At 46.6% G+C, this 19,743-nt stretch overlaps 1 protein-coding gene across 1 annotated transcript; it reads right to left on the bottom strand.

The window, feature by feature from the left end:
* Window positions 1–729: 729 nt before the first annotated feature.
* Window positions 730–17,243, bottom strand: GSG1 (germ cell associated 1; the record flags this gene model as incomplete). Its single annotated transcript, XM_079773714.1, is given in 9 exon segments — window positions 730–894; window positions 896–1,003; window positions 1,007–1,060; window positions 1,064–1,070; window positions 3,039–3,150; window positions 3,767–3,916; window positions 4,602–4,772; window positions 6,916–7,234; window positions 17,196–17,243. Coding segments are annotated over 9 exon segments (1,134 nt in total).
* Between the last annotated feature and the right edge of the window lie 2,500 nt (window positions 17,244–19,743).

Raw genomic sequence — 19,743 nt, forward strand, 5'->3', positions numbered from 1 at the left:
GAAGGTGGGGATCGAGAGAGCAGCACAGCCCACAGCCTGTTCACTGGGGAAGTCTCCTGTGTGGTTCTCCACTGAGGAGGCGTAATCCTGCCTCAGTGGGCCATTTCTGGAAGTGGGCCTGTCCCTGCATGTGGTTGGAGCCTTCTCATCCACATTCATCTCCCTCTGGCTTCTAGGATCATGTTTAATTAAACTTTCATTGGGTGTCCACAGTGTGGATGCAGAGCATGAAAGAGGCAGTGTGAGGGACATCTATGTGTCAAAGCCCCTACAATTGCCTTTGTCTTCCCTTCTGTGACTTCCAGGACATTCAAGTGCACCATGCAAAATGGAGCCACAATCATCAACTGCTGATTTGCCCACCTCCATTCCTTCAAACCCCAGACAGATGACCAGATTGATAAGCCCCTAAAGGGCAAGAACTGCATTTTACTCCTCTTTTTTTTTATCTCCATTGCTTAGCCCAGAACCCAGCACATAACAAGCAATGAGTAAAGGAGAGAAAATGAATCTGAACGTGTGAGGTATAGACAGTGAAAGATAGAGCTGTGAATGGAAAGGGAGCAGTGGCACCCAGCACCCCCCCCACACACTTTGTACTTGTACTTGGACATACCCTTGTCCTTAACCTCTAAAAACCATGCTCAAGAAACAGACTTTGGCTTAAGCACGTGTTGATAACAAGCATGTAAGGTGGGGCTCAGCCTGCTCTCCAAACCCACTTAACTCCTAACACTGTTCTTCTACAGGAGACCCAGCCAGTTCTTTTAGCAGCTGGCTGGTGTCTTGTTGGAATCCCTGGTTGCGTAGCTCTGCATAGAAGTCAACTCCTTCAGAGACAGAGCGGCTGGGCTGATTGTGGTACTGGTGGTAGCTGGTCAGAGGGCCCCCCGGGTGGACTGCACCTGGGCAGCGGTTGGAGGAAACACTGGTGGTGGTGTGGCAGGCAACTCAAGTTTCCTTCGAAGCTCTTCCTGTGCTTGCACTTGAACTCCAGCACCAGCTAGGTGTATGTGTTGAAGGTGGTGACAGCTGATGCCATGCAGCAGGTGAAGGAAATTCAGGCTGTACTAGGAAAAACATACAAAAAAAAAATTAGACGGAATCTTTCTGACAGGTTTGAAAGAAAAATGCCCTGATCCCTTCCTTACTAGTAAACTAGGCTGATGCCTCTTAGGGACTTAGGGACCTGACTGTGCTGTCTTCCACTGTGTTTCAGGGAAAGAACTGTGGGTAAAAGGACTTAATTTGGTCTGTCGTAGTAGGTTCCACTCTGGATGTTTCGTAGTAAAAGAGAATGATGCATGTAGTATTCAAGGCAGACGAGGAGTTGAGCAGATTCGTTTTCATGGAATTGATTACTTGTTAGTGCTTGTTTATATTTGGTGTGCCTATTTTTTGTATATAAACACACACACTTAACGTTGTTGCCTACTGTTTCTCAAGCTGCAGTTACCCTTGTGTAATCTCCAAGACTCCATAGACTTGTGGCTTGGCTGAATACAGTGGGCACCACCCACTGTAATAGTTCCCTGCCCCCTTCTCCCTAACCCCTCCCCTCCCTCACACACCCTGCCAAAGATTTTCCTTCACTGGTATGCTGGAGTGATCATCTCCCTCTTCCTTTGTTCTGAGCTTAGCAGTTTTAAGGGCCCACAAAGTTGAGTCTCAGGAAGCACTACACATTTGGAGGTATTACAGGTTGCACTAGTGGAATTTGCCTATTATGAAAACAATTTGGTTCTCGACTCTAGGGAGTTTATAATGGATGGAAGGGATGCTAGAGATGAAGAGAAGCTGGATGGATTCATCAAAGAAGAAAAGTCATCAGGGAACTTTATCAGACACGGCCCTAAAAACTTGGAAAGTCAAATCCTAAATCTCCCTGTGATTCTGGGTGGCCCAGGAAACAGGAAGTTGTGTGAGGTTAGTGAGAGATTTCATGAGGCCAAGGGATGGTTAAAGCCAGGCCACATGCTGGTACTGTGTGTTCCTGTCTGCAGCCTCTGGCAGACGAAGTAGACTCAGGCTGGGGAAGCTTCTGGTGGGAGTTTTGCAGTCTGAGCTCTATAGTAATGCCAGCAATGGCTTGGAGACAGGCAAAGTTGAGAAACAGTGAGTCTGGGAAATGAGCTAAACTGACAGGGTGGCTGGAGAAGTAGACCAAAGACCCAGCCTGAATCAAATAGCATGTATTATGCAGCGAGAAAAGGGTAGGATCTTGTAACCAACATGTGGAGCTTTCCATATTGCCTTCTTTAGCATAGAAACTTGAGCTGGCGCTGCATCTTTTCAGTACTGTTAAAGTCCATAGCACTATCCAGATAGTTACTGTCAGTTCAGGTTGCCCCTGTGCCTGAATCCAGCATGTGCTTCAAGGGAGAAAGTGAGGAACTCTTAAGCAAAGGAGATGTTTATCTTGACTATATTTGTTTTGTCATGGTTGCTGCTTCTCTTTTTTTAAAGAGATCTCTAAAAATCACCGATTCCTTAGTTTTCTAAGGATTAGAGAATGACTGTAGGGGAAGTTTTATTTCTAACACAGTTTGGTGGAATAAGAATGGAGGTAGGAAGAAGTTAGTCTTCATTACAGGAGAATAAGCCATTCACAGGGAGTAGAATTCAATCCAAATTTCAAGGCCAATTGACCATTTCTCTGTCCTCTAATACCTCAAATCATAAAATATATAAAATATAGAGCATCATTCCCATAAGCCGTACAAAATCAGTCTTTTTTCCCAAGGGCAACATACTTATCAGGTAAAGAAGCAATTGTAACAGTTGTACCAGCAGAAAAAGTGGGCAAGACAACAACCTCACAAAACAAACTAGAACCCTCTCTGTACCTGTTCAGAAGATGGGGGAAGAATGGGTGTGGCCTGATGGTCCAACCCTCTGTTTGACTGACAGGCTTCTGGGATGAGGGGTGAAGAGAAGGTAGAAGAACACGAAGCAAGGGTCTACTTGAGGGGAGCACATCTAATAAAGGTTGGCTGGGGGCGGGGCCAAAGGTTAAGGAGATAATGGTAAGCACTTATTAGAAGGCCCACCCATAATTCCAAGCATGTGGCCTCCAGTCTTCTGGACCCAAGTTGGCAGTTGCCTGGAAGACTTGTGAATACATCATGTGGGCCACCATCCCCAGAAGGCCTACAGAGGGAGCAGGAAGGCAGCACCTTTAGAGAAAGGCTGACATTGCCATCTACAGGGAACTAGACTTCAGATCAACCTTCTCCTGTGTATCAGGTGCAGTCACAGGTCCGGGAAGACGAATCTGTCAGAGGGACTTTCTGAATGCAAGGGGACTTTCTGCAACAGGCTGCCCAGACTGTAGAGCTATGGAGAACGTCTGAGTCAATGCTGCACTCAGGGCTACGTTCCCCTTGACTTCTCCCCACCCATACCCTCAGTGTGAGCTTTATTCTTGATCTGATATGTGCATCTCTTACTTCAGCCAACAGTCTTGAAAAGCTCTGTGTCACAATGGAAAAGTAAACCAAGCTAATTTACACATCGAGGCATTTGCAAAGAAAAAGAACCTAGGGATAAACCATTTCACAAAGTACATCATGGTCTAAGATGACATTTCACATGTTATCTCAATTTAAGATGGAAAAGGCTTGCAATGTATCTCATACCTCTTCCCTCCCACACACACCCCGCCAAAGGTTCCTCTTTCCTCCCCTCAGGGCAGAGACCAGCCAGCCAGCTAGTGCTTCAGAGGGCGCAGAGGACACCCATCCTCTCCAGCCTTGGGGGTGCTCACCTGACATGACAGAGGAGATGACGGCAGAGGTGCTCAGCTTGAGCCCGCAGCCAGGGTTCCCGGTGAACAGCAAGTCCGTTAATAGGAGGAGGAAACCGAGTTCAAGTCCGATGCAGGCAAACTGGGCTCCCAGTGATAGCCATAGGTTCTCTGTCGGAAAGCAGAGGAAGAGGCACCCTCACCCTGCCAGTTAAATAACTGGACGGTGAACAATCAGATGGGAAATTAGGTGATGCCTATTGAAAGAGAAAAGCCTTGCAGCATCAGAGAAGGGGAGGGTGAGACAAAGCTGAAACCAGCTGGGAACATTCCTTAATTTGGGGTTCTTTGCTAGCACCCCACAGCTCTCACTCTACTTGGTACCCAACATATAATCAAGAAAAATTGATTGGCTGTAAATACTGTTAAGAGAGATTTGAGCAGTCATTGAAATCTTGCAGTAATAGGCTTTGCTGTTTACCATTGGTTGTTTCTCTTTTTTCTTAATTTTGGACAGTCAGTTTTGTTTCTTCCCTCCCTCCATGTCTCCCCTTTTCCTTCTATTTTACACAGACACACAAAAATTATTGGAGAAAAAAAGGAAAAACCTAAGCTTTTCAACATGGTTACTTGGCAACAGGAGTAGGTCAGAGCTGTGGTTTTCTATTTGTGAACTTGATTTGTCCCTGCTGTTCCTTTCCTTGCATTCCTGCATGTGAATGAAAGGCAGCTCTAGAAGGAATCTGTGTCAGCCCTTTGGAGCTCAGAAGAGAAAAGTGGGAGATCACAGTACGATTTGGATCCAGAGAAGCCCCCAAACTCAATGGCAACTAAATTTGTTATCAAACCCACATACTTGCCACAAGCCCCAAGGGAGGGTGGGGGAGGAAAGCCTTCTCCATTAACCGCTTCCCTCCAAATCGGAGAGTGGGGTGATGTAGGCCTTGCAACGTGGCATATTCCAGTAGTCCTTTCTCACCTCTCTTGGTTGGTGGTGTGAGTTCAATGAAACTTCGGTATTTCTCCCCTGAAACAGACAAGGGTCAGTTTCTTGGAGGTGCTTCCTTGGACAGTTGCGAGGAAATCTGTCCCCAGTCCCATACCCAGCACCACTCCATTTATTCTGACGCAGTGCCTGCCCAGCAGACAGTAGGCAGGCAGTAAACGTCTCTTTGAAAGCAGTGAAGAATGCATGGAAGAATGAATGGCATAGACAAGAGTCATTCGAAATTAATTTCTCAATTCCTGATAATGAAGATGACAATGTTTCCCTGAGAGGGAAATGTTCCCGCTCCTGTTAATGACCCCAGGAAGAGTTAATGACCCCAGTGTTAACCCAGGCCATTTGCAGAGGCAGTCCCACTAGTCTGAATGGCTCTAAATTGTTTAGGGACTGGAGTTGGAGTGGTATTAAATGGCACAATACACATTTATATTCCTCTTCTGGCTCCTTTTCCCCTTAGCCCAAGCCAGGAGAAGGAGCAGATCGCAAATTGTCTGTGATTTGGGGCTTTAGAAAAGCTTCACTACCAGGTGACATTTGAATGCTTTGAGTAGGAAGCAGGGAGGGTGACCTCAACCTAATTGCTCCTAACCTGAGGACCAGGGGTGAGGGTGCATGCTGACATCGGAGCCCTGACATCCTCATAGGGCCTAATTACTCTCTCTGAGCTTCAATTACCCTGCTTTTAACATTACAAGTAACTAGAGGCCTGGTGCATGAATTTGTGCACATTGAAAGGAAATTAGAAGAAATATTTTAATATCGATATTTGCCCTTTATAATAGAAGTGTCAACCAAATTCGCGATCAACAGTGACAGATGGAAAGACACGCATGCAATTGGTGCCAGAGAGAGCTTTATATATATAAATAAACTTGCTTAATTAGACCTGCTTTCTGATTTAGCTAAACTTTTTCCACCCAGTGAAGCACCCCAACTTCTCTTTCAGGTAATTGTCAGCAACACAGCAGTAAATATCAACATGAAGCAGATTATTATTGTAGATCATGCGGGAGAACAAAGGGTGAAATATTTAACTGTAGCAGTGTTTGACTATATTCTGTGCAGTGAGAAAACCTGAAGTCATTTTCAAGTTCCACCATTTCTTACTTCTTTTCAGTCGGGTCAAGTTTCTAAACTTTCTAAATCTCCGTTTTCCAGCTAATGAAAAGAAAATAGGATTCTACTGAGTCTCCTATCTACCTACTCCAGGCCTTCTGTGAGGATCAAATGAAATGAGGCATGGGAAAATGTTTCACAGACATTTGGTTAAAGTGTAAAATGTTTCTACCTGGCTATAAAGCAAGTCGGGTTCCTGGGCTGAAGAAACTCCAAGGAGGCTAGTCACTAGGGAGAGGAAGCCGGCCATTGCTACATGACATCATTACCCAGCGCCCACAGCCACTGTTTCTGGGCTGGGCTGTGGGCGGCATTTTGTGCCATGGGGTCTTGGCAGTGTTGGCTGCGATTTGATAGGCTGTCGCTCCAGGGTGGTGGCGGGGCCTGTGTCCCACTTGGGGGAAGCCAAGTGTTGCTTTGTCAGCACCAGGTCTGCAGTGCCATTTCTTTGTAAATGGCCAGTGCATGTCACAGCAGCTCCTGTATTGAGAGTCTGCTCCCTGGTGGTCAGTGAGCATCATGGTGACTGGTCGGATAGTTGGAGGGACACTTGGCATATTAGCCTTTTATATATATAAATACTTAGAATGAGAAAACCCTTTTTTCAGGAGGTAGGGGAAGGAAGGGGCTTTAAGGGTGATCTACTCTGATCCATCTCATTGATGAGAAAATCGAGGCCTATAGAAATGAAGTTATCCCGATAAGGTCACAACTGGGCAGAGCAGGGCTGTTCCTGTAATATCATCTCTCCTTTTTTGTTTCTAAACAGCGACTTTAGTTTGCTAGAATGGAAATCCTTATACTGTTGAAAGTCTAAATGGAACCCTTGAAGGGTAATGCTATTTTAACCCAGTGAGTCTACTAGACAGGCAGGAAGGGAAAAGCCAGATGGACTTTCATCCTTATTAAAAGGGGGTCCCCTAAGGAGATAACACACAGTACAGTGGTGGGAAATGCTGAGCTTGGGGGTGAGGCCGATGGGGTGTGGGGAGGGCTATAAGATCTCATGGGGAGGGGGCGGTCAGGCAGCTGGGGATGAGAAGTCTACCTGGTTCTTCCACAGTTTCCTCACAGGATAGCCACATGCCACTCCGGAAGGTATGGCAGGAGAAGCGGTCATCCCCAGTCTCCCAGCTGCATTGCACCACCTCCTGGGATGATGTGCTGCTGCTGCCCCCATCCAAGGGCACTGGCAGGTCAAAGCACTTGGTTGCCAGACCTTCTCCGCACAGGGGCTTGGGCACCTTCTGTGTGCCCACAAACCAGGAGTTGCTGAGCAGGGATGCTGTGGAGAAGCTGAGTGATAGCAGGTTGAGGATGGCAAATAGGAATGTCCATTGGCTAGAGAAGATCTTCGGGAGCTCCATCTGTAACAGACAGACAAGGGGAGAGCCTGCTTTCAGAGCCTCCTGGAAGATCCGGACACCCTTCCCCGAGGCTCCCTAAGCACAGGCCCCTTCCCTCCAACCTGCCGGCGCCACCAGCCGCTTTGAGTTTCCTCCAAGGAGCTGTGTGGAAGGTGGGCTTCAGGTGGCCCAGGGTAGGCACCCTAGCGATGATGTTTATTTAAGCTGGACCGTATTATACTAAAATGCTTACTGAGGATGGTCCAAAGAGGCATCAGAGAATAACCTCAGTCAGAATGGGATGAAGCCACTGAGGGCTATAGATCAGGTTGAGAAAAAGAACTGGGAGCACTCTCAATGCTCTCGCTGGTCATCATTTTTGGAGTCGTCTGCACTGAAAGGTAGTAGCACTGACTCGCTGAGGTGTCTGTTATGGTAATTGAGTTTTCGCTGTCCTCTTCCCTGCATCATAGGTTCCTCTGAGAGAAGCAAGGAAGGATGTGTCCTATCAGCCAATGATTAACTGGATCACAGGGGTGGGGCCTTGAGGATAAAAGGAAACAGTGGGCCCACTGGGGTGGAGAGCAGAGGGAGCTGTGGGTTCTGAGAGACCTGGTTATCTGGGTCCAGCTTTCCATCCACGGCCACTGAGATGCAGGAATCAAATGGAAGATGGCTGCTTGGTGTCCATGGAGGCTGCGCACCAAGTGCCCAGGCCATGGAGCCACGGAAAGGGTGACTTTGGCTGGTGGAGGGGCACTGCCCGACTCACAGCCCGGACACAGGGTGCGGCCGCAGAAAGGTCTGTGGCCCGTGTGGCTCTGGGGGGAGCCCCTGACCTCGTTATTTTTAGTGTAAGAGAAGGGCTAATTGAAGAATGACCAATGCTAGACGTTTCAACTTTGGGGAGTGGTGGCTTGGAGCCAGATGTAACAAAAATAAATTTGACAGGTCTTGCACTTTGTGTAATGGAATGTTTATACTATTGTGCTAATACGTTCTGAATGGAAAGGAAGCCCATACTTAGCTGCTGACAGATGCTTCTTAAAGTAAACCATCTTGAGCTTTTCAGGGGATCTCTCATAGCAGCATTAATCAGACCCAAATCTGCTTAGCTTAAGAGACGTAAATAAAACCATAGCTAAATGGGATAGGCCCATTAATCTGCCTCTCTCATCATCTCCAGCTTAACATTTTCTACATTTAACAGAGTACTTTATCTCAGAAATATAACAGTTTGTTCTTTAGACTTTCCAGGGACTAAAACAGTGCAGGCTACAGACAAAGTGTGGATTATTTTATGGCAATAAGAAATACACACTACTCATATGTATATAAAAACCAATATACAAAACATGATAAACTGTTTCTGGAAGGCAATCTGCTAATTCGGTTTTTCTTTTTTAAGCACTCAAAACAAATGAAATCCACCAAGAATTGTCAGACTGTGCAAGACTCTGGGTGACCTCGGTAAGGACTGAAAAACCACAGCACCTGGAAGGGAGAAACATCTTATATTGCTAGATATGGGTATTATATGTTGGCTCATCACCCCCGCCGCCGCCCCCCAAAAGAATGTTTTAATCTTGTTTTTAATCATGAAAATCCTATTGGTTTTAGTTATTATTCTGTTACACAAGTTACCCTTTCTAATTATCTTCCTGTCCATTGCCTGAATAGGAAATAGACTTCCAGATAAAACATCTTCATTAATCATTTTGTCTAAGGATTTAGGCAATTCTACATTTTCAACAACTTTATTTTCAGTCTTTGGTGGCTTGGAAATTTGTTTATCATCATCATATCACATCAGATTTCATTTCTACCCTTAATCCATTTCAATTTACACATATTTTTAAGTTCTGCAGATTATTCAGAAATAAGAATAACGAACCCCACACCATGTACAACCACTTTGCAGCACCAAAGTGACAATGAATTTAAGGAAAGGTGATTTGAGAAACAAAAGATGAAGAGAGCTTGGAATGAAGCCCAAAGAGGCTTCTTTCAGAAGGAGTGTCCACCAAGGATAGACATAAGGACCCTCATTCAAGAATGATCTTTGACACCTATCACATATTTTATTTCTCCCCCACAATATGCCTTTTCCCCCCTCCGGGATCCACAAACCTCTTGAATGGAAGAACAAACCTAATTTTTCAGGGGTTTCCTTAAGGTGATCATGAAGAAGCAGCAGCCATAAGGAAAGTTATGTCTTTCATGTGCTGACAAGCCCCATGCCAAGGTGATTCTACTCCACAGAAAAGGGACAATGAGTGACTTCCCGGCACTTGGGTTCAGATCATTAGGAAGTGTATAGGTATTAATTCTTCCATCAACATTGGTTAACAGAAAAACTCATAATTAACATAGGCTTAACATAGACAACAAATTGATGAGACAGTCACACCTCTTAGAAGAATCAGGTGCAAAATAACTCTGCAATGTATGTTCTGAGCAGTAAGAGGGCGAAGCTGGTTACCTTGGCCATGGTGAGACTCTTGCAGCTTGTGTGGAAGGACTGCAGGATGCCGTCTGGGTTCCAAATCTCTTTGGTTTAACGTTGAAAAATTGAAAACTAGCCTTCCCACCTTCTCCTCCCACCCCCTACCATCCCTCCTCTTCCATCTCTCTCTCTCTCTCTTTGGAGCGCCTCATGATTAAATGCTGCCTTGCAGGAAACTTGGGCATTTAATAATTGACAATGCAATCATGGCCCAGCTGTTCTGGGAGATTACATGGGAGCGTTTGCCAATGGGGATCTGGGATTAATCACAGAAAAGCAAAGACCTGCACCCACAGAGGGACATTTCTTTACAAAGTGATGATTTAGTTTCCATTCCACTGCCATTCCCTAGGTAACTGGTGTGAATGGATTGGGCTTCATTTTATGGCAGACACACAAATATTACAGGATCACCATTAATGCAAAGGTTTTCATTCCCTTATGTAGGGCTTTCCATCTCTTTAATAAGCTCTATTATCTGCAATGTCAGAGCTTCATAGAACTCATGGATATGAAATAGCTTCCTGGTATCTTGGATGGTCTCCACCCTTCAGTTAGCATCATTACTAAGGATTATTAACATCAACCCTTTGCATGGAATGCTGAGGCAGTCAGAGAGTGTTGGGTTGGGGATGTGGTAAGGATGCAGATGGAGTAGGATAGGAGACAAATTCCAGGGTCAGCAATGCTACAGCTATCTACCATTTCTCCCTGTTCTCCAGGCAAAGGAGTGACAATTTTTATTTTTATTTTAAACTAGAGGCCCAGTGCACAGGATTCGTGCACTGGTGTGGGGGGGCGTGGCCTGTGGGGATTGGCCTGCTGTGGGAACGCTGCTCATCCCGATTAGCCGAGGGGTGCTCCCACTGTGGGAGCGCACTGACCACCAGGGGACAACTCCTGCATTGGGCATCTTCCCCCTGGTGGTCAGTGCGCATCATAGAGACTGGTCAACTGGTCGTTCTGCCATTCTGTTGCTGGGCTTTTATTATATAGGATGGTTTCTAAAGCTTAAAAAAGAAATATGACAAATGAATAAGGTGTTGATTGCATATATTCTTGTTTCTGGTCACCTAGAAGTTCATGTTGTTCTTTCTGTCCTCAAAAATCATACTAATTAGGATGACAAGGGTGGGAGACATTCTGTATTACCTTCTTACTTGGTGATCTGACTCTCATCAAGATTAGTGTGAAAGTCACTCATTCTTTAAAAATGAGTGGGAGCTGTTCCCTCCTCTCTGTCCTTGTCACACTGTACCCCTCTCATAACACTTTGTCTTGATTATAAATTCCTCTTATTGAGAGCAGTACTTCTCTATTCTAAGCATCAGAACTATCCGAAACTTTGGAAAAGATGTAGATTTCTGGACCCCCATCCTGAGATTCCATAGTAGTTCTGGGGTGAGGTCCGGAATCTGTAATTTTAGGACACTCTTAGTATATACCCAGGATGGACTTCTTGTTTCTGGCTCCACATGTAAGCAACTTGTATACTACCACTCTGACCTAACAATCAGTAAAAAGCTGAACAGACTGAAAAAATATATAACCAGGGAACTAAAATAACACCTGGCTTGGCTGGTGTGGCTCAATGATTGAGTGTCGACCTATGAAACAGGAGGTCGTGGTTCAATTCCTGGTCAGGGCACATACCCAGGTTGCAGGCTCCATCCCCAGTAGGGGCGTGCAGGAGGTAGCCGATCAATGATTCTCACCATTGATGTTTCTATCTCTCCCTCTCCCTTCCTGTCTGAAACCAATAAAAATATATTTTAAAATAACACCTGTTTGACTCATTTTGGGCTTATATATATATTTTTAAAATATATTTTATTTATTTTTTTACAGAGAGGAAGGGAGAGGGATAGAGAGTTAGAAACATCGATGAGAGAGAAACATTGATCAGCTGCCTCCTGCACACCCCCTACTGGGGATGTGTCTGCTACCAAGGTTCATGCCCTTGACCGGAATCGAACCTGGGACCCTTCAGTCCACAGGCCGACGCTCTATCCACTGAGCCAAACCGGCTAGAGCTTGGGCTTATATTTAATGAAACCCTCTATTCCCTGCCCTATCCTTCTCCCACCTCTTCCAGATTCACCATCAACCAAGTGAAGGTTTTTCCCATTCTGTGTTTGTGCAGTCAGCTTAGGGAATCAAAGGCAGGCTCTCCTCAGAGTGTTTGAATTAGTCTTTTAGTCTACCTTTTAGCCAAAGGAGCCTCTCTGGATCTCACTTCTGTCACCCAATATATTCTTTATTCTTCTCACACTGATGTGAACAGCCTATTTGACTGTTGCCCAGGCACAATTTTTGTATCACCCAATGACCCTTTTATTCGTTGTGACAGAATTCCCTATCCGCTGGGACCAGGGAGCAGCAATTCTGTGGTTACAGTTCATGATGGAATTGGCTGCTGGTTTCCTGGCTACAGTAGTCATCACAACGCTGGGTGGCACCATCTCCTCAGATTCTTCCTCTTTAGTCATGTGCTCCCCACCAGTCAGCAACTGTGGGTGAGGTGGCGGCTCCTCCCTTCGGGATTGTTCTCGTTTCCTCGGTTGGCCTGCTCCCCACACTAATCTATAGAGCACATGTGTCAGCCTTATGGAATTCAGGGCTCCGAACGAACCAGGATTGTTTCCTTTAGCACATTTTTTGTGGCCAATGTCAGTTTTCGGTGATTCAGTCGATCCTTAAGTACTTCCCATGGGAAATGCTACACCACAGTATCAGAAAATAGTTATCGGTGTTTCCCGATGAATTCTGTGCACATTCTTATTTACTTAGCTGCACCCTCATTCCCTGTCCACCCCAGAACAGTGAACAATTCTTTTCCCCTCTCTCTGCTGACACCCTTCAAATACTTGCAGACACTCTCATATCCCGCTTGAGTCACCGTTTGGCACAGCCTTATGTCTTTGGTTTTTATTGCCTCTGCTCATAAACCGCACCCCCTGTGTCTTAATAGACTGACATTTGCCTTCTCCAGGGAAAAGCGGATGGGAGTGGCCGAGTCTTTCATGAGGAGGCCTAGAGGTGGGTTTAGAATATAACGAATGAAACTTCAGCTTCATCGTTCCCCCTCTTATGCAGGCCCCTCCCAAGACCCTGCTACCTAATTTGTACTTGTCATGTTGTATTGCTTTTCTTAAAGAGTGCCTCCAAAATTATATTATTTTAGGCCTTTCCAAAGCCCGAATCCACCCCCTTAGGAGGCTAAGCATTTTGTGTGAGTGCTTGGCTGGCTGGCTACTAGTTGTGCTCCATCTTGAGATCCCACACCCCCCCATCCCAAGGATCCTGGGCCACAATGTCTAATTTCCTCTCTCTGGCAAAACATGAGTTTTGTGCCTGGCCACAAAAATCAGAGCTTAGCATCCCACTCACTTCCTTTCATTGTAATTTAGGCGAGTTAATATTTTTTTTTCTCCTCTTTCCTCTCTTAGAACAGAAGAAGTAATTGCTAGTCAATGCAACATAAATATAATTAGGTTCAGCTCAGAAGCTCATGATTCAGCACAGACACAAAGATTCCACATCTCAAAACAGTATTTAACTTCTGTAGGTTGGACTGTTACCATCTCAGGATGAGCCCCACAGGGATAGATATGCAACTCAGTGCTGATGACATCACAAAGCCAAGGGCTGGGACCAACCTATATTTGTAAGGTTCTCAGTCACTGTTCCTCACACTGTACAAAACCGTATTTCATAGGCATCTGTAAGAGAAACAATGGTCTCTGGACACCCACGCATACTGTGTAAACAGGAATTCAATTTGTGAGTCCACTGTAGATAAGAGGTGATTAGAACAATGGGTAAGCACGCTGAGCCAGAGGAGACTGTATAGCGCACCACTTCCCAAAGGTCAAAGCCTGGGGCTCAGGTTTCCAGCTGTGTTTTTTTTTTTTTTTCCACTATCCATACTGGCATATTCTCCCAACAAAGGTTCACTTGCCCTTCTGGGCAGTAGTTCTCTGTCCTTCTCCCAGGAGTCAGATTTCTGGCCCATGCCCATTAACGCCCTCCTCTTTGTTCCTCGGTAGGTAAAAGGCTGGAGTGGGGTGTAAATGTGTGGGCTCTCACCGGCTCTGACCTACATGCACCTGTTCCTGCATGTTCTGTGTGCTGCTGTCATGTAACTCATCACATGGTTTACTTGTCTGTTATGCTCACATGACTTTAGTAGTTAGATATGGTAGCAGCCAAGTTTTATTCATTGCTGATCCTCGGAGCCTAGCCCTGTCGAACATCCATGAATGAGTGAAGTGTGTAAGGGAAAGGAGGCCCATGAATACAGTTAGGGAGTCTATTAGGTGAAGATAAGATGTGAATAAAGAAAAGTGTCCCAACAGCCTCCGGTTGCTGAAGGAGACAGGAATCCTGATTCACATACGTAACAGCAGTGCGAGTCCACAGATCCACAGACACACCCGCTGCCTTTCTCCACACATGCACCCCTAGTGTCACCAAACAGATCCTCGGCCAATCCATTTCCTCCCACCTGTGGAAACATTCCTGCTTTTGGATGACCAAAGCCCAGATAACAGCAATGATCTCATGAACAAGTATTATCTTTAGTCCACAGAGTCCAGGGTACAAACACATTGCTCAAAAGCCAGTGACAGTTTGGAAATGTTTTGTCCTTTCCCAAGCTCGGTGATTCCCTGGGGATCGGAGCCCGTATGGATGATGTATCTTGAAGCATCTGAGATATTGCTGCTATAATTATATCTATCTCTACTTCAGTGCCTCATATTTAAGTGTTCACTGATGAGGTCTTCACACAAGACATTTTGACACTGGAAGGGAAGAGTAATGCCAGCAAAATGCCCATGCTGAGTGTCCAAAACATTCACGTCCCTCTTGGACACTTAGCTCTGGGATTTCCCAGCTTCGGGTCAGTCTCAACCGTAACCATGGTTAATGTCCACATGGCCTCAAATGCTCACAGAATAAAAACGACTCCTTTCTTCCTCACATGGGTCCCAAATTCTGGGAACACTTCTACTTATATGTTCAGTGGGAAGGACCCCAGAAAAGCGTTTGGGGGCCTCTCCTCTGCGTCGCCTTTCCCTTTCCGCTTTTTAATGTAATTGTTTGAGGGCTTTAGCTCCAGCAGTCATTTCCAGGAGAGGAAGCCGCCTTATTCAACGTCCCAAGCATCTGGAGTGAATCAGAGGGTCAGCCACATTTGCACATCCTGTGGGGGCAATCGCTCACGCGCGGGTCACGGAGCCCGCGCGCGGGCCTGCTGGGCCCTGGGCTCTTGGGGACGCGGGGCGGGGGCAGGGCTGCGGGCCCAACGCCAGTAACCTTAGGAGGGGCGCTCAGGGCGCGGCCGCCCCATTTCCGTTCCTGGTGAGCCGCCCTCATCCCTTCTACTCCTGCCCTCCCTCCCCCCTTCCCCCCCTCCCCCAGCAGTCTGGGTGCGGGAGCCCGCCCGAGTCCCCGCCAGCTCCCCATCGCCCCCCTCCCTGGATGAGTAACACCGCGCACGCGGTTTACTACGGCGCCGGGTCGCCTAGCAACGGGCGCGCGTTACCACGGCGACGCGCCCGGAGAGTGTTTTGCATTGTTTGGCTGGTCCCGCCCTAGCGGCCGGGGCGTGGACTTCCCGGAGGGCGGGGCGGGGAGCGGGGTCCTTTCTCCCTCCCTCCCTCCCGCGTCAGGGGAGAACCGCGTCGCGGGGCCCCTCCCAGCGAAGGAACCGTGGAGAGCGGGCAGGAGGGCGGGTGGTCTTGGGGCCAAGGACGCGACGAGGCGTGGCCGGATCGCCGCCACGTGGACGCCGAATTGGGCGGGGGCTGCGAGCGAGGCCTTTCGGAGGGGCGGGCGGCAGGGAGGGCTGGGACGGGGTCGTCCGAGGAATTCCTCCCACCCAGGCCTGTGGATCCCAGTGCCGGGCGTTGCCCTGCGCCTGTCGTCCCTGGGTCCCTAGCTCCTGTACTAAAACCAGGCTCTGTCTTTGCCTCACTTCTGTGAAATGTTGGGGCCACGAATCCCTAAGCCGACCTGAGTTCTAGTCCTTTCTCACCAAGGGACGATTTCCTCAGAGTTAAATTGGGAGAACGAGCTGAGAAAGGGAACCCATACCGTGTACCAGACACGAGCATCTGCGTGAATCCTCACAACCGGGAGGAATCAGGTTCGGAGCAGCTGACTGCTCAAGGCCACGTGCGCTAGTAAGAGCCTGACTCATCCGCAGGCTGCCCCTGGGGGTGGGGTGGGGGGTGGGTAAGGGGAAGGCACGGGCCACCTTATCAAAGGGTTCACTTTGCAGGCCAGATAGTGGAAACTCACCCAGAATGAGGCAATGGATTAAGTGTGCTGTATACTTCAGGTAAAGACTGATAACCAGACTCTCCCACATTCCCTGAGTCTCTCCTCATAAGCCAGTGGTAAATAAAATTAACTCTGGCTGGCCCTTTCTATCCTATTCTTATCCACTTTTGAGGATTCTTCAATTGACCTTCTATTCACTTTGGGGCTGCTTCTGAGGTAGGGAGCAGTGAGCCCACACTGATGGCTCCTCAGAATGAATCACTAGCTCTGCTCTGCAGTCCCCCAGTGTCCCTTTCTTAGGCCCTGTCTTACCCTTTCTTCTGAGACCCCTGACTTCCAGCCAGCGGGCAGCATACCACATTGCTCTGTGCCTGTGTGTGTGTGTTATTTCTCTAGCTAACAGCTCCATTTTTCTCTCTTGAGAATGGCAAGATATATGATAATGAAAACTTTCTTAGAAACCTTTGAGCTGAAGGTTGGTAGTCCCCAACTTTTTCAGATGGGAGGCAAGTTCCTTCCAGATATAGGTTTTACCCTAAACAAGCCAAGACATCTTTGCTGGCTGTGAGCGTCTTCCAGCGTCTGGGAGGACCCCTGCAGATTCTCACAGATTCTCTGAGACCAAAAGAGCTTAAGGTTATGCTCTCCTTAAGTTTCAGCAGATTCCAGGCCGGAGCTGGCTTCCAGCAGGACCATGGGGGTGCCTCCTCATTCTTTGGAAGAGAACTTAGTATCTACTCTTTCAGTTCAACAGGGTCATATGCATCTTTTTCATTCCCACCACCACTGGGTCTTTTAGCAGGAGCCAGAATTTGGCAACAGGAATCATACAGATGGAGCGGAAAAAAGAAAAGCTAGGGGCTGTAAGAAGCTCTGGGAACAGAGAGGAAAAGTAAGATGAAGAGGCAAAGGAAGAAGAAATGGACATTTTAATGGAAGAGGATGAAAGAGCAAGAGGCCAAGGTATGGACATCTCTGGGTTTATCAATAAAAACTGGGCTTGAGTAATATATTTTTATTCCATTTTGTGTAATCCTATAGTGTGTTCTCAAGCTCTTTACCGTAAGCTTGTGAAAGAAATTGACGAATTTGTATAACCTATATTACAAATCCAATATTCCGGGATACACATGAGAGAAGGGATAACACATGAGGTAGTCATGAGATTTCAAAAATAAAGGTACCTACCTTCTGGGTGAGACAAACATTTTGAGTCAGTTGAGAGGACTTGTTCATTCACTTTTGAAGTTCTGAGTCAAAGATGTTTCAGTTTATCTTCTCTGTTTTATCTGGTTGAGTGGAATGAGTATCTAGTGTGAAGATGAATCAGGCTCCCTCTTGCCTGCAGAGGGCTAAGGTGGTGTGAGGTGGTCTGGAGAGGATGGAAAGGATGTCCTGCAGCTCTTTCACCAGTCAGGGCGGGGCTGGCTGACACATGAGGTTTACTCTGTGACATCACAGTGGCAGGCAGGGATCTCCCTGCTTCGCCCTCTCCCTCCCCCCTCCCCCAACTCCCAGAAGGACAGGGCCTACTCTAGGGTGTACCTACCAGAGGCCTGTATGTCTTCTAAGGCATCCAGCTCAGTGCTTCTATGACTGAACATAAGAATCATCTGGTGGGGGAGTGTCTTTGTAAACTAGCAGATTCTGAAGGTCTGGGATGGTTCCCACATGATGCTGACCAGACCACACTGAGTTTTTTAAAAATATTTTTTATTGATTTCAGAGAGGAAGGGAGAGGGAGAGACAGACAGAAATATCAGTGATGAGAGAGAATCATTGATCGGCTACCTCCTGCATGCCCCTCACTGGGGATCGAGCCCACAATCCGGGCATGTGCCCTTGAGTGGAATCAAACCCGGGACCCTTCAGTCCGCAGGCTGATGCTCCATCCATTGAGCCAAACCAGTGAGACCCACATTTCAATTAGAAATACCATATGAGCCTCTCTCTCTCTCTCTCCCTCTTTCTCTCTCTCTCTACGCACACACACACACATACATATACACATAAATTTTCTAGTAGCTACATTAAAAAATAAATAAAATGGAACCACACACTGCAATACAATAGTGATATGCAATAAAATGTAGTCCTCTCCAAAACAATGAAGCTGAGTTCAATAGAAAAATATTTTATACTGCTTCCATTTTAAAAATATAAATTAAATGAAATCAAGTGAGAAATTCAGTTTCTCAGTGACACTAGCCACATTATAAGGACTCAAGAGCCACATGTGGCTAGTAGCTACTGTATTGGATAGTACAGCTCCAGACCATCCTTCAAAAGGTAATGATGTATAGAAATTACCATTCTAAAGGACTAGTATCTGGAAACCTAGTAGAGGTTCACTAATTTTAGTAAGTACATAATGAGGATTTGAGACATAACTGAGGTTTAAAGAGAGAGGTGGTGGCTTCCTCACTATTGCAGCTAAGAGTTGGGCTGGGGGCCTTCTGTCTGGCTTGTGAGCTGCAGTTTGCCGACCACTGACGTATAATAATAAAAGGGTAAAATGCTAATTAGACCGGATGTCTTCTGGACATCCATCTGGATGTCCTTCCGCACAAAGCCACAGTGGTAGGGGCCGAGGCAGAGGCGGTTAGGGGTGACCAGGCTGGCAGGGGAGCAGTTAGGAGCCAGTGGTCCTGGATTGGAGAGGGTGTAGGCCAGGCTGAGGAACCCCTCCCACCCCATGCATGAATTTTGTGCACCGGGCCTCTAGTATATATATAATTTTGTATCGTTTTGGCTTTTGGAAGCATGTTAATGTTCTACATTTTCAAAAATAAAATTAAAGCAAGATGGGAAGGGAAAGAAAAACCTAAAACTGGAAACAAGTGGAAACAAATGAACCCAACTAAATTTCAAATAAATACTACAACCACATTGGAGAGGAAAAAGCAAAAGAAAGAAAAATTCAAGTAATTTATGAACACACTATTTGACTATTTACCTTCCTTCTTGGGTGAGGTTGAGTATGGGAGAATTGAAACCAACTCCTGGATATTTTTAGTATATATACTTTATTCATCTTGTGGTAGATATGTTAAGCAATTTTGAAACTATTTTAGATGTATTGTGGCATTGGGCAAATGTGAAAATGTGTTCATGCTGTTGGGAGCTAGAATTCTCACATCGGAAAGGGGAATCAAATATGGGTGGGGGAGTAAAGAAGGAACCCTATATGGGGGTGCACTGGAATTAGAGGCATTGGTGTGAACTCATGAGTTTATATATATCTATCACACATATGTATACATACATATATATATATATACACATATGTATACATAAATATATATATATGCATATATATTTGTGTGAATATATGTATATACAAACAATATGCATATTTGTATTATATTTGTATACTAGAGGCCCAGTGCATGAAATTCGTGCACGGGGGGGGGTGTCCCTCAGCCCAGCCTGCACCCTCTCCAATCTGGGACCCCTCGAGGGATGTCCGACTGCTCTCTCACAATCCAGGACTGCTAGCTCCAAACTGCTCGCCTGCCTGCCTTCCTGATTGCCCCTAACCGCTTCTGCCTGCCAGCCTGATCTCCCCCTAACAACTCCCCTGACAGCCTGATTGATGCCTAACTGCTCCCCTGCCAGCCTGATTGCCCCTAACTGCCCTCCCCTGCAGGCCTGGTCACCCCTAACTGCCCTCCCCTGCAGGCCTGGTCCCCCCCCCCCCCAACTGCCCTTCCCTGCAGGCCCAGTCGCCCCCAAC

Source organism: Cnephaeus nilssonii (assembly GCF_951640355.1).
Source record: "Cnephaeus nilssonii genome assembly, chromosome: 6".
Lineage (NCBI taxonomy): Eukaryota > Metazoa > Chordata > Mammalia > Chiroptera > Vespertilionidae > Cnephaeus > Cnephaeus nilssonii.